General features: G+C 36.3%; 1 protein-coding gene across 2 annotated transcripts in view; it reads left to right on the plus strand.

Moving 5' to 3' along the window:
* The window catches only part of ROCK2 (Rho associated coiled-coil containing protein kinase 2), a 104002-nt gene that overhangs the window by 68366 nt on the left and 22000 nt on the right, over positions 1–13636 (plus strand). The window contains exons 6-17 of one of the 2 annotated variants that reach the window (XM_075750620.1): positions 1729–1873; positions 6087–6225; positions 7931–8022; positions 8763–8922; positions 9522–9585; positions 9743–9754; positions 11036–11116; positions 11409–11488; positions 11805–11853; positions 12604–12739; positions 12875–12966; positions 13215–13461. In XM_075750620.1, coding sequence (XP_075606735.1) covers positions 1729–1873; positions 6087–6225; positions 7931–8022; positions 8763–8922; positions 9522–9585; positions 9743–9754; positions 11036–11116; positions 11409–11488; positions 11805–11853; positions 12604–12739; positions 12875–12966; positions 13215–13461 — 1297 coding nt within the window. The remainder of the gene's footprint in view (positions 1–1728; positions 1874–6086; positions 6226–7930; positions 8023–8762; positions 8923–9521; positions 9586–9742; positions 9755–11035; positions 11117–11408; positions 11489–11804; positions 11854–12603; positions 12740–12874; positions 12967–13214; positions 13462–13636) is intronic. The other variant, XM_075750619.1, reaches the window with a different exon arrangement.

The following is a 13636-nucleotide window of genomic DNA, read 5'->3' on the forward strand; positions in this document are numbered from 1 at the left end:
TTTTAAAGAAGCTTCTTATGCAGGGAGGGATTTAGGTGGCTTCAGCCAGTGATCACTAAATGAAGATTCATATTTTCCCTTGTTGTAATTTTGCATTTGGATAAGAAGAGGTAAACATGCACCAGTGTTGGAGGCCTCATTAAGATGCCACAGTCCTGCTGGATCAGCAGAATCACATGAGCCTAGAGCAATTCCTCTAGTGCTCAAAGCAAAGAGGGGCTTAAGCTTCAGAGAAGACCTGTAGGTTTGTGCACAGAGTGCTGTTACAAGCAGGATAATCAAATAGTGGTTCCTGCCATGTGCTGGATCCATTTTTGAATGTGCTCGGCTTTAGATTGCTGGAGCCTTTGGGCTTTCATTTATTTTCCCATGTTAAAATGTGTTCAGCTGTATTCTTCTTTGTCCAAAGAATGCGTTAGGTCTTCTGAAAAGAGTTAGCTTCATTTTCTTATTCCAGCATGATCAAGCTATGTGTTATCTGGTTCATAATATAGAAAGCAGAAGTTAACCTGCTCTTCATTCTGGAACCGAGAAGTTAAAATTTCCTTTAGGTTTCAGCTTCAGCATGGAGTTGTAGAAGAAGATAGGCATTTGCCAGGAGGACATTTGAATGACTCCTTAGGTCTCTGTAGTACTTAGTCATCACTTTAGTTTTTGCCTGCCAGTTCATGACTTTCTAGGGTTCTGGTTTAGTACGTGCATAAAAGCTTTTTGCAGTTCACATTGTGTGTGAAAAGAAATTATGTAATTTGGTGTCTAATTTTTACATGTCAATACAGTTCCAAAAGCAAAATGTTTCTCTTCCTTTCTTCAAATATGTATTTTGACTTCAGTTGTTGCTACTAATATTCTGTATTAATATTCAGTTAAAGCTGATGGCAAAATGCATGTAAAACTGTGTAAGATGACTTAAAAAAGACTTGAGGTTGAGAGACAGAATCGAAGATGAGTGTATTTTTGGTACTTCTCTAACTTCATCCAGGATTTCATTTCATTTCGTTCCATTCATCCATCTGGTCTCTCTGGAATCAATGCAGTGAATTTGATTAAAGGGAACAAGGCTTGTAAGTCCAAACCAGCATGCTGGCAGACCTGACAATGTTTCTGCGTCATTTAGCCCCTGCATTTTTAGTCTCTCAATGTGAAGCAAAGAGGATGAACAATCATTCCATTAATACAACTGTTTTAATATGCTAATAAAAATAAGTTTAAAAAAAACCACAAAAATTTTGCTCTTCTTTAAAAATAGCTTTTCCTCTTATATTTTTTCCTATATTTAAATAAAAACCAGATGTGACTATAAAAATTTACCTATAACTTGATTTATTGTCTGAATTAGACAAAATGGTTACTTATCTGCTGTGTAGGGCCTTGAGCTCATAACTTGTCAAAATTATTCTGAAGTTTGTCCCTGAATTCAGTGAGATAAGGAGGAGTCTGATATGATGTATAGCTTCATATGGAAGCCAGTGGTAAAAATAATAAAATTGGTTGGTTCTTGAAAGATGTAATCAAGAAAAACCGCTGTGGAGTAGGCAGGGGAGAGCACATTATCAGGAATTGTTATGTCAGTCCGTATTGCTTCTGGAGTAAAAAGTAATGAGTTTCAAACACGTTCCAAATATTTTGGGCTATATTTTTTTGTTTTTCTGGTCTACTAATAGGCTAATTGTTTAAAGACTCAGAAGTATTTTTAATTGAGCTGTTTGAATTCTTACTGTTGCACAGACAGGTATGGTGCGCTGCGATACGGCTGTGGGAACCCCTGACTACATATCGCCCGAAGTTTTGAAATCGCAAGGGGGTGATGGTTATTACGGACGGGAATGTGACTGGTGGTCCGTAGGAGTTTTCCTTTTTGAGATGCTAGTTGGTAAGTAGTGATTTCTTCTGTTAATGAGATTATTGTTGAATCTTTACTGTGCCTTCAGCTGTACTTTGCTGCAGGGGCGCTGGCTGTACCTCATCTAACAGCTTCTGACTTTTGGCTGATGCTGTTGTTTTATTCCTGTTCCCTTTGCTCTCTGTCGCTCTTACGCTGTCACAGCTGTTTGCGTGCTTGCTCAGTGATTAGTTCCCTGGCTTGGTTCAGCTTAAAACTAATTCTTAGAATCGTTTTAACTGGGGTCAGCTACCTCACCATCTCATGCATGCTTGTGCCACCTCAGGGACAGTAGCAATGGCTTGTGTTAGGTCAAAATGACTGTGGAAGTATGGCTTGATCTTTCTTTTATGCTTGAGTCAGGATTTTCCAGTAAAACACACTGGGCTGCTATGGCAACTAACATAGAATATAATCTGTTAAGGAGATGAGTCATCTGCATCTTAAAATACAGTGAGGATCAGTATTATAGTCTGGTAGCAAAATACTGATTATAGAAGGATGGAATTGAGCATATAATTATTAAAAATCCAAATCAGCATGTTCTGGGACTATTGCAGATCTGATGTTTCTGGTATCCTGAGCCAGTAAGGACATTTGGATATATGATGCTATTACAATCTCTGTGTCTTTCAGAATTAAGGCATTTTGACTTACAAAAAGTATGTTTTATAAGTAGTAGTCTCTCATAAACAATTTTAACAGTAAATAAAATTCTTCAGATACTAAAATAAAGGACATAGCTGTCCAGAATGTTTTCTCAGAGCCTCCTCTTTATTTTTTAACCTTGTATCCAAGAGAAAGGATTCTCCCCTTTTTATCCTTCTAATGAAAGCATTTTTATAAAGTGAAAGTGGAGAAGTACATTTTTTTTGCAGGATCTAGATTATATGGGGGAGCCTGTACCCAATTAGGACAAAAATACGTCTACATTTCAGTGCAACACATTGTGATTTTATTCTGAGGTTTCAGTATGGATTGCTAAGCTGAAGGGCTTTATTTGGTGCAGTTATCCCTAGAGTTTGGAGTTCTGTGTTGGAAAATTTCTCATATTTCATACTTCATTTTCCTCCCAAAGTATATCTTTGTTTTAATTTTTGAAACTACGCTATTTTTACTACTTTCATTTGTTTGCTTTTAGTACTCAACGTAATAATTTTTTTTCTTATGTTTACTCTAGACTGGAAACTTTGCTTTCATTAACTTTGTGATTTTTCACACACTTTTCCTGATTGGAGTGAAATAACAATTTTGCTTCTGTTTCGGTTTTAGCCATGCCTTAGTCCTACATGTGATTAACACTATACCCTGTCAGCTGAATTCTTGTCATCTTTCTTTGTGCTTTTCATGAAGCCTTCTTCCTGGTTTTTGGGGTTTTTTTTTGTTGGTGTTCCCCCCCCAATCTGAGTCTCTTTCTTCATCTGAAATGGATATGTGATTTTCTATCTATGCAGCCTTCTTGAAATGTTAAAACCTGCTTTACCTTGGTACTGGTAATTACAATTACAGGGCCTAGTTAGGCCCTGTAATTTTTTTATTTGTTGTTCTCCAATCATCATATTCCAATCTCAGTTGGATTTCCTACATGGTTTCCTTCAGTTACTTTGTTTACAAACACAGTATTTGAGGCTCAGGTCAAATTCATTGGACATCATGTCTAGAAAAACATGCAGATTCTCTTCAATAACAATACCGCTTTTCTGGTCCTTGTATTTAGAATCATAGAGTCATAGAATCATAGAATGGTTTGGGTTGGAAGGGACCTTAAAGATCATCTAGTTCCAACCCCCCTGCCATGAGCAGGGACACCCTCCACTAGACCACGTTGCCCAAAGCCTCATCCAACCTGGCCTTGAACACTTCCAGGGATGGGGCATCCACAACCTCTCTGGGCAACCTGTGCCAGTGCCTCACCACTCCAACAGTAAAGAATTTCTTCCTAACATCTAATCTAAATGTACCCTCCTTCAGCTTAAACCCATTACCCCTTGTCCTATCACGACACTCCCTGATAAACAGTCCCTCTCCAGCTTTCCTGTAGGCCCCTTCAGGTACTGGTAAGCTGCAATTAGATCTCCCTGGAGCCTTCTCTTCTCCAGGCTGAACAACCCCAACTCTCTCAGCCTGTCCTCACAGGAGACGTGCTCCAGCCCTCTGATCAGCTTCGTGGCCCTCCTCTGGACTCGCTCCAACAGCTCCATGTCTCTCCTGTACTGGGGCCCCCAGAGCTGGATGCAGTACTGCAGGTGGGGTCTCACAAGAGCGGAGTAGAGGGGCAGGATCACCTCCCTCGACCTGCTGGTCACACCTCTTTTGATGCAGCCCAGGACACAGTTGGCTTTCTGGGCTGCAAGCGCACACTGCCAGCTCATGGTGAGCTTCTCCTCAATCAGTACACCCAAGTCCTTCTCCTCAGGGCTGCACTAGGAATAATGAGACTATTCAAGACAGATCTTTTAATCCCATATACATATTTTAAGAGACAAGCGCTGATAAAATGGTTTGAAATATCTTTGACTATTGAAGACTTCTTCTTTTTCATCCTTATGTAACATAAAACAATGTTAGCGTTGTCATTTCCAGACTTAAATAGCTTTATCAGTTTCAAGATCCCATGAACAACAATTGTTTTTAAAAGCCTTTGTGGACTTTCACAGTTGGTTTTCTCTCAATAACCTTACTTAGTTTCACCATACCCCACACATTGGTGGAAAGTATCTGGTTTTGTTTGTGTTTATGTATCAATTTCTGGCCACAATCTTCTAAAACTTTAGGCTTTGAAGAAAGTACAGAAAGTGTTCTGATGTTCTGGTTGTAGTACAGACACAGCACTAATGAAATTGGTACTACTTTTAATTGTGCACTTAACTAAAAGCTAAAATGTGGGTCAGAGAATGTATCCCAACACTCCTTTAGTTCAGTGACTTAGGGTAGTTTTGAGGTGTCGCCTAAATCAAAGCTGGTTTTGAGACTGAAGACAACTGGGAAGGGGAAGGTTTAGAAGAAGGGAGGGAGGCAGCATTAAATACCTGTGGAATCAGTTACAGTGATTACACACACACGTCCCCACGATGTACTGGTATGGCAACCTAATGAATTTACTAAACGTTTAGAAGTTTAATTCCAGCCGGTATGTACTAATTTCTGATTTTGCCATAAAATGACAGAAAGAGGCTAAAGGCGGGATTGTTGCACTTATATTCCTTTGGATAGCCAAATGGGTTTTGTCCATTGGTCTGTTTGCACATTTTTTTTGCAAAAATTTTTGAAATTTTTAGAGCCTTGCTTGAAGCAAGCAGTCGTCACGCTGGCTGTCCTGCCGGGGATCCCTGCCTGCATGCAGCAGACCGGGACAGGGGAAAGTGCCTAGCTCACGCAATTTATTGTTCACCTTCTCTATTAAATCTATGGATTAGTTGTGAGAAAGGATTTATGCAACCTCTTGATTGCTGACCTGAACCATTTGTATATTCAGAATGTTATTGGTTAACTTGAACATCAGTTACCTTTATCGATGCTGATTCTTTTCACTTGTCCCAATTTTCCCTTTCTTAAGGCTATGTCTGCAAAGAAACTAGATTCAACTAAAGCCTGTGCTGCAAACCTTTGTGTGAAGAAAGGCTATAATTTAAAGAGCCACCTGCCCATGTTAATATGGGCACCCAAGCTCATATAATTTTATCAGTCAACAAGATTTATTAATATGGGTTTAACAGTGCAGTAACACACTGTGAAGTCTGCTCAGAGCTGACTTGCCTTAGGCAGCTCCAGGGGTAGGCAGGGTAGACCTGCTAGCCTTGGAAACAGTCTTTGTGCATTAGCAAACCTTTAATGAGTTTCAATCCATTATACCCATGGAAGATTTTAAAGATGGGGATTTATGTGGGGGTCAGCCATCATGTAAATTAGAAAACACAGTGATAGTCTTCAGGTAGAACAAAAGATGTAATTCACTGGGCAAAATTTTGGTAGTGATACACAGGATGGAAAACAGTTTAGTTTTGTAACACAGGCATTTTGAGGAAGGAGTATACATTTGATAGTATACATTATTTTGTACCTTGCATTCTAACTTTTTTTTTTAATAAAATACTAATTTTAAGTAAAACTACTTATAGACTTTTCTTTATATCATTTGTCTTTCAACTTCTGTGACTTGAACATGACCCAAAATCACAGTCAATTTACTATTGCTTTTTTTCAGGCGATACTCCTTTTTATGCAGACTCATTAGTAGGAACATATAGTAAAATTATGGATCATAAGAACTCATTACATTTCCCGGATGATGTAGAAATCTCTAAGCATGCAAAGAACCTTATCTGTGCCTTTTTAACTGACAGGTAAGTGTATGTATAATTCTGGTACTATTTTTATTTCGGATGGTATTAGCATATGTACACTGTAAAAATTCATTCTTTCCATTATTTCTCCTAATCTCTGTTCAAATCTCTTCTGCAAAATCTCCTGTTCTCTAGTTTTTCTTTTGGGGTGTTTTTTTCCAGGTATTGTATTTTATTTCTGTGAGCCGTTCTGACAGCTCTTGTTAACAACACAATTTGTGCCAGATAAATCCTTCCAATTGCAGTGTATAAAACAGTAACAAACCCGTAAGGTTGAAAAAAATTTGTAAACTCCAAGGCACGGACCAAATTGTTGTGCTCAGTGTCTAAGCAGGTGGTACTTAAAAAAATGAAAGCAAATACTTTTATGAAAATAAACATGTATTTACTGAGTTTGTGTTTAAGCTTTCTTAGAATGTTTGAACTTTTTTTCATTTGCTTTGTTGTATTAATTGACAACTGTAGCTAACAAACCAGCAAGGCTATTGTTTTGGCTATGTCCTAGAGGTTTCCCTTTGTGGAACCGAGCCGTTTATTGACATTAAGATGTGTAAGCCTGTTCTTGATTTGAACACTTACATTTGCTTTAGTTCCAGAAAGCAGAGATCATCTTCAATTTCTCTTTTTTAAAAGAAGAAGCTGTAGGTCCACAGTTAACTCTGGATTGATGATGCCACCTTATGCTTTGCTGTGGTCACCTGAACTTAGCTGCAGCAGAGCACCTAGCCTTTATAGAATGAGGGATTAGGAAAAAAAACGACCTTACAATGGTTTTTGCATTCAAAGAGAGATTGCTCTGTTGAGCAAGATCATGGTTACTCAGGAAGGATATGCTTTAGCAGCATTTTTCACCCTTAGTAGCTGAAGAGTAGAGAGAAAATATGAGTAGAATTTCATAATGTAAATGCAGCGAGGTGTACTTCCACTACGTGTGTCTGTCTTCCTGTTTATATTTAATACAGTGCTCGAGCAATTCATTTGAAACAGATGCCTTCTGTCTGTATGCGTGATCACTGCTGGAGCACTTAAAGAAGGAATAAGCATTGCCCCTGTGATTTATTAGTTTTTGCACACATTGTTTTTATGTTCTGTTCTTGCAGATAGTTTTAAGAGAGACGACTTCTGGTCGTACTAAAAGTTTCTTAACTTTTGTTGCACTTAAGATTTACTTTGCTGCAAATATCAGGAAAAGATGTGTCAGGGTTAGTTATGGGGCAGAGGATGGAATTCTTGAAAGATTTATTTCAGTCCAGCTTTGAATAACTGTTCTGTGCAGTAAGTTAGATCTTCCTTCACTTGCGTCTTAAAGTTTGTCATGTGGTTTGGCAGACACAGAACTTCTGCAGTTTTTTTCCCCCTGAGGCTGTTGGGTTTTTGTTTGTGTGTTTAGGGTTTTTTCTTAATTTTTGCCTCAGTGCACTCTTTCTTGCTTTACTCCCTATGTGGCAGATTGCAAATTCTGGATGTTTTAGCAGTCACAAGGAGAGTGCACGCTAAGAAACAGAGTATGTTTTATATAAGAAACTAGAGATCAGTGGTTGGTGGTTTTTTAATTTTTTTATTCTTTTATTTGACCATTAATGTGGTTAACACAGACAATCCTCACTGAAAGTTTCTTGCTGCTTATGAGCAAGGCAGAATTTAAATAACAAAAAACCAAATGCTGTTTTTCCTAATGTGAATTTGGCTTAATTGCTATGTTTAGGGATGTGCGACTGGGGAGAAATGGGGTAGAAGAAATAAAGCATCACCCTTTTTTCAAGAGTGATCAGTGGAACTGGGACAACATTCGAGAGAGTGAGTAAATTAGCTTAAAAGTTCTGGTTTTATTCAGTATTTGCAACAGTAGAAATGAAAAAAACTTTAGGCTGTATAAATTCAGTATTTTCTATCAAGCATCTTCCGCTATTTGTCATTTGTATTATAAAAACTCCATCAGTAAAGGTTAGTAAATATACATTTATCCCACTGGAATTATCCTCACCTTTATCATGCTTTTGATGTATAGATTTCTGTTTTGAACAACAAAACTGGATGTTTTAGAATTCTGACTAAAAAGAATGCGTGTTAGGGTCTGTTTCTTTGTGGCTTCTGTTGTTTTATTTTGGGCTTTTTTGTTGTGGTTTTCTTAACTTTCTGTAGTTTGAGAGTGTTCTTGTGAGGTTTACTACTTTTCTTTTAAGGCATTGTGAACTTGATAGCATGTCAGTTTAGATCATGAGCGTGATTGGAACTTCTGAAGTAATTGCTAAAGTTTCTTAAAATGATGATTGTATTTAGAGTTCTATTCTCAAATGTGATTACCTTAGCAAATACATTTTGCGCATTAGATATTCTATGCATTAAGCAACTAATGTACAAGTAGATTTCTCTAGAAAAAATGTTCACAGTAATCTTTACAGATCTGCTGCGTGGGTAGTACATACTTAACTAGCAGGACAACTTATATTGTCGGCTTTTTCACATTATAAAGATACTAGTATATAGCAAGTGGCTGAATCTTGGAGTGAAGTCGATCTTTTCTCCCCTTTTTATAGCTGCTGCTCCTGTTGTTCCTGAGCTTAGCAGTGATATAGACAGCAGTAATTTTGATGACATTGAGGACGACAAGGGAGACGTGGAAACCTTTCCAATCCCCAAAGCCTTCGTGGGAAACCAACTGCCTTTTATAGGATTTACTTACTATAGAGACAATTTGTACGTGATATTTGAATATGCATTTTTAGAAATACACCTGCGGATTTTTCTTATATCATATCCTTTTTTTCCAGTCTATATACATAATTTACTCATTGCATTATATTCATTTATCTCCCATTGTGAAGATACAAAATGCAGAGTTTTAAGTAGAATATATCATTTGCTACTATTTTGGTTATTTTGATAACTGATTAAACACAGTACTGCTATATGCACAAAATTACACAGTCTTTTAAAAAAATCTTTTAGGGTGAAAGTACTGATAGATTTGTAATTTAGTTCTAGAATGGCTTTTTATTAGTATCTTCAGGAAAAAGCTTACAGAAGACAGTAACTTGCGAGGACTCAACTTGAATAGTTAAGAAATAATTGTATTAATTAAAAAATTATAAACTGCTGTGGATTTGAAAACATGTTATACTTTAGAAAAGATTCAAATCAGAAAGATACACTCACACTGAAATAAAAGAAGCTGAGAATAGTGTAGGACAAATTAAGACTTGAGAGAATTGATTAAAATGAGTTGATTGGCAAGGTTGCCAGAGTTGTTGAAAACTTGAATAAGAGCTGGAGGGATTTGTTTTTGTTTTTGACAGGTTGCTAAGTGACTCCTCTCAGTCTTGCAGAGAAAATGAATCCGTGCAATCTAGTAAAAATGAGGTTAGTGCCTTTTTTTGTAAGTGTTGATAGTGTGATTAACTAATTTTGTTAAGTCTGTTAAGAAAAGACAAAGTCTAAAATAAGTTTTCAAGAAATTTTGTGGGGGGCTTTTTGTCTTTTGATGATCCTCAATAAAAATGATATTTTCTATTTACAGGACAGCAAGGAGGTAAGTATATTATTTGAATTATGAAAGGAATCAAAAAAATTCCTACATAATTTATGTGAATGTGAAGTATCTTAAATGTTTATTCACCAAATTGTTAACAGTAAACCAGTTGTATTTTGAAACAGCTGTTCTCAAGGATTCATGTACTATAGTATAAAGATGAATGAATACAGATTTTTCTTGAATTCTTTTGGCATGTAGAATTTGTTTGGAAAACAAATGTGCAAGGCTCTGTTTGCCACAAACAGCATCACTCTTGGGACGGTTGTGAATTTTGGCTTTACGCTTGCCTGAGTGATTCATGACGGATTTATTCAGAGTTTGGAAAACTAAATTGTCACCTGCAGTGATAAAGGAATGTTTAAATCGTGCTCTCAGTTGAAGTGAGTGTATGGAGCACGTTTATCCAGCTTTTGAAGATTGTCAATTGAATTTAAATTTGCAGATGACAGGAGAATGCTATGGAATTTTCATGTACTTACTTCATTATGTTATTTAAACATTTGTATCATTTAAGTGTAGATAGTATATTGTTAACGTTTCTTAAAACTTATAACTCCTTTTCAAAGTTTAAAAAATAAGTAAAGGAAATGTATTATGTATTTACCAGCATAAATTGAAATGCAAATGTTTATTAGACTCCACTTCATTCCTTCCTGTCATTGCTGAATTAATGAATAGGTTTAGACATTGCTGAATAGATCAACAGTTTTAGAAGTTCTCTTTTAAAAGGAAATGCTACTACTGTCTAAAATACAATGTCACATTCATGATACTTGCTTTATGTTGTAATAGTGAACGTAGTTGGTAAAATTTTGCATTTTACTTCTGACAACTTTTTTTATTTGTATTTTCTCAAGCAATGACTCTCCGGTTTTGATGTCCTTTTCAGTGTCCCTGTTCTGGGAATCTTCTAATTGTAACAATTGTAAAGTGTTTAGAAAACCACTTTTTTACTTTTTATGTTGGGGGGGTAGAGGAGGAGGGAGCAGGGAGGAAAATTAATGCATTTGAAAGCCTGAAGGCATGAGACGATTCCAAAATTTATTATTTATCATTTATTTCAGGAAAATTTGGGTATTTGACTCATGATTCCTTTTTGCTATTTTAGTAAGCAAAACAAAGCATTCCCAACCCTGAAAAAGTGTTTGTTAGCTTCTGTATGTGTTAAACTAAGAAATTCTTCCTTATGTGAGGTCATTGAGCATGCTTAGTAATATTCTCCGAATATTGTCCAGTTTGGTCATGTGCCCCCCTTTTTATTTTTTTACTTTTATTTAGAAGAGGCGATCCCAAAAATTCTGCTGCAGTGCAAAGTCTCTGTCTACAGAGAAGGAATACAGCAAAGGGCCAATTAACAATGTTCTTTGCCCATAGAAATTTTATGACTCACAATCTGTAGCACATAATTCTGAGGTGGTTGGATTTAATGTAGCATGCAGCAAATGTCGTTGCTATGGATCTGCATCTTTAAAATCATCAGGATTAATACCTTGTAAAGATGTAACCTTCTGCTGATGGTTTTAAAATAATATAGTGGAAGTTTGAAGTAATTTTCCTCGCTTTCCCTTTTTTTGCTATGTAATTGAATTACACTTGGTTTATGTGATAGCATTTTTATATGTGGGCCATGCTTTTTTGACATTTTATACAGTTTCAGAAAAAACTAAGCAAGCTAGAAGAACAGCTCAGTAATGAATTACAAGCCAAAGACGAACTAGAACAGAAGTACAGGTGAGACTGTTTTGACATGTTTGGTATGTTTATAAAAAAGTTTTATTAAACCTTTTGGTATTAAATGCTTAAAAGCATTTTAATCCACTGCAAGCAGACCTCACTGTAAATTGCTGGCTTAATTCTTGCTAGTCCTTTGACTGTTTTATTTCTTTTTCCATAAGAATCCCTATTGTTTGAGTGATTTCCCCAGTCTTTCAAGTTTCATGGGATTGCTGAAAATAGAGTATCTTACATAAAATTAATGAGGCACATTTAAACGTTCTAATTTCTGTATAATCAGCAGGGTTTAAGAATATTTTTCAAATTTCTTCAGGTCTACTAATACTCGTTTAGAGAAGATAGTGAAAGAGCTAGATGAAGAGGTAAGTCTGTAGTTATTTCTTATTGGAATTAGAGCTTTAACATTTGTGTGTGGCTTTTTTCCTTGGGAAACAGCAAATTACTTTTGAGTAGCTGTGTATTTATGGCAAGTAATACCAATTGATTTCTTGATATTCACAAGCATGAAATTGTTATCACTGCTAAAATATCTACATTATGATTTCTGTACTACAACTACACATTTGTTTCCAGAATTTTTTTTTTGCCGTGTTTTTAAGTTGGAGGACAGTGTGATTTAAATATCCAATATATGATTCTAAAAATTGAAGATGTGAGAGTCGTGTTGCTAGAAGAGGAAGGCCTTTCTGTGTAGTGTTCAAACCATGTCAATAAAAGGACCCTATTCCTTGCCCAGCTTTGCACCTTAGTACTACTAGAAATTTGTCATATCTTTAGTGGATGTGTACAACTTAATGCATTGCTCATCCAGGCATATGTCAAGCCCTTACGTTACATGTATGTTACTCTGCTTCCTGAGTCGCTGCTTGGCAGGTTTACTAGATCTGTCAAATCCAAATAATCAAACAGCCTTTAAATTGTAAAAGCTCCTGGCCGTAGTCGTCCTGGGCTGGATTTGACCATGTCTTGTGATACGCTGTGTTTGCAGCAAGCAAATAGACTGTGTCTTTCTCCATTACAAACTAAATTGAGTGCGTGAGCTCTCTTTTTTTCATGTGAAGAGTACCGCTATTCTGTATGTAATTAGTGGTGGTTTTTTTAAATATATCCAGATAACTTCAAGGAAGAATGTAGAGTCTGCAGTCAGACAGTTAGAAAGAGAGAAGGCTCTTCTTCAGCATAAGAATACAGAATACCAGAGAAAAGCAGAACATGAAGCAGATAAGAAACGCAATTTGGAAAATGAGGGTATGTTGAACCATGCTTGAAGGGTTCTGTTTTGAGGTGGGTTTTTAAAAGATAAACCAAACAAATTATGGCTCAAATTAGAGCTTTTTCATGATGGTGATTAACAATGTTGATTTTTTTTTGTTGTTGTTGTAGTTAACAGTTTGAAAGACCAGCTTGAAGATTTAAAAAAGAGGAATCAGAATTCTCAAATATCCAATGAGAAAATCAATCAACTACAAAGACAGGCATGCCAACTTTATGTATTTTAAAATAGTAGCTGTTTGAACTACAGATTTTGCTAGTAGTGGGGGGAGTCGAAATGCATAACGGAGTTTCAAAAGCTGTTCTTTCTTGTGATGTTTTGGTGTTCAAAAGTAATCTTAAAATACATTTCTTTTTATTTCTTTAATCCATAAAATCTAGTAATTCTGTAGTAGAAATGGTAGCTGTTATATTTTAATTGTTGATGAAGTATGTTTTTATCAATCCTTAGTTGGATGAAGCTAATTCTTTGCTGCGATCAGAGTCTGATACTGCAGCGAGGTTAAGGAAGAATCACACAGAAAGCACAAAGCAAATCCAGCAGCTGGAAGCTAATAATCGAGAACTACAAGATAAGAACTGCCTGCTAGAGAATGCTAAACTCAAACTGGAGAAGGACTTTCTCAATCTTCAGTCAGCTCTAGAATCAGAAAGGAGAGATCGAAGTCATGGATCAGAGATTATCAGTGACTTACAAGGTATTCCCGCAAAAGTTCTGAAGTGAAGCTTGCTTTTCATTTCAGAAATAAAAATAGGTTTTGATGATGTTATTTGAGTTTTAAATTGTAACTAAGAGAAAATATGTGATAATATTTATAAAATGTTATTGGTAACTCTTAAAATCACCCCAAAGGGAGATGTTCTTAATAGTCA

Source organism: Balearica regulorum, chromosome 3 (assembly GCF_011004875.1).
Source record: "Balearica regulorum gibbericeps isolate bBalReg1 chromosome 3, bBalReg1.pri, whole genome shotgun sequence".
NCBI classification, from domain to species: Eukaryota; Metazoa; Chordata; class Aves; order Gruiformes; family Gruidae; genus Balearica; species Balearica regulorum.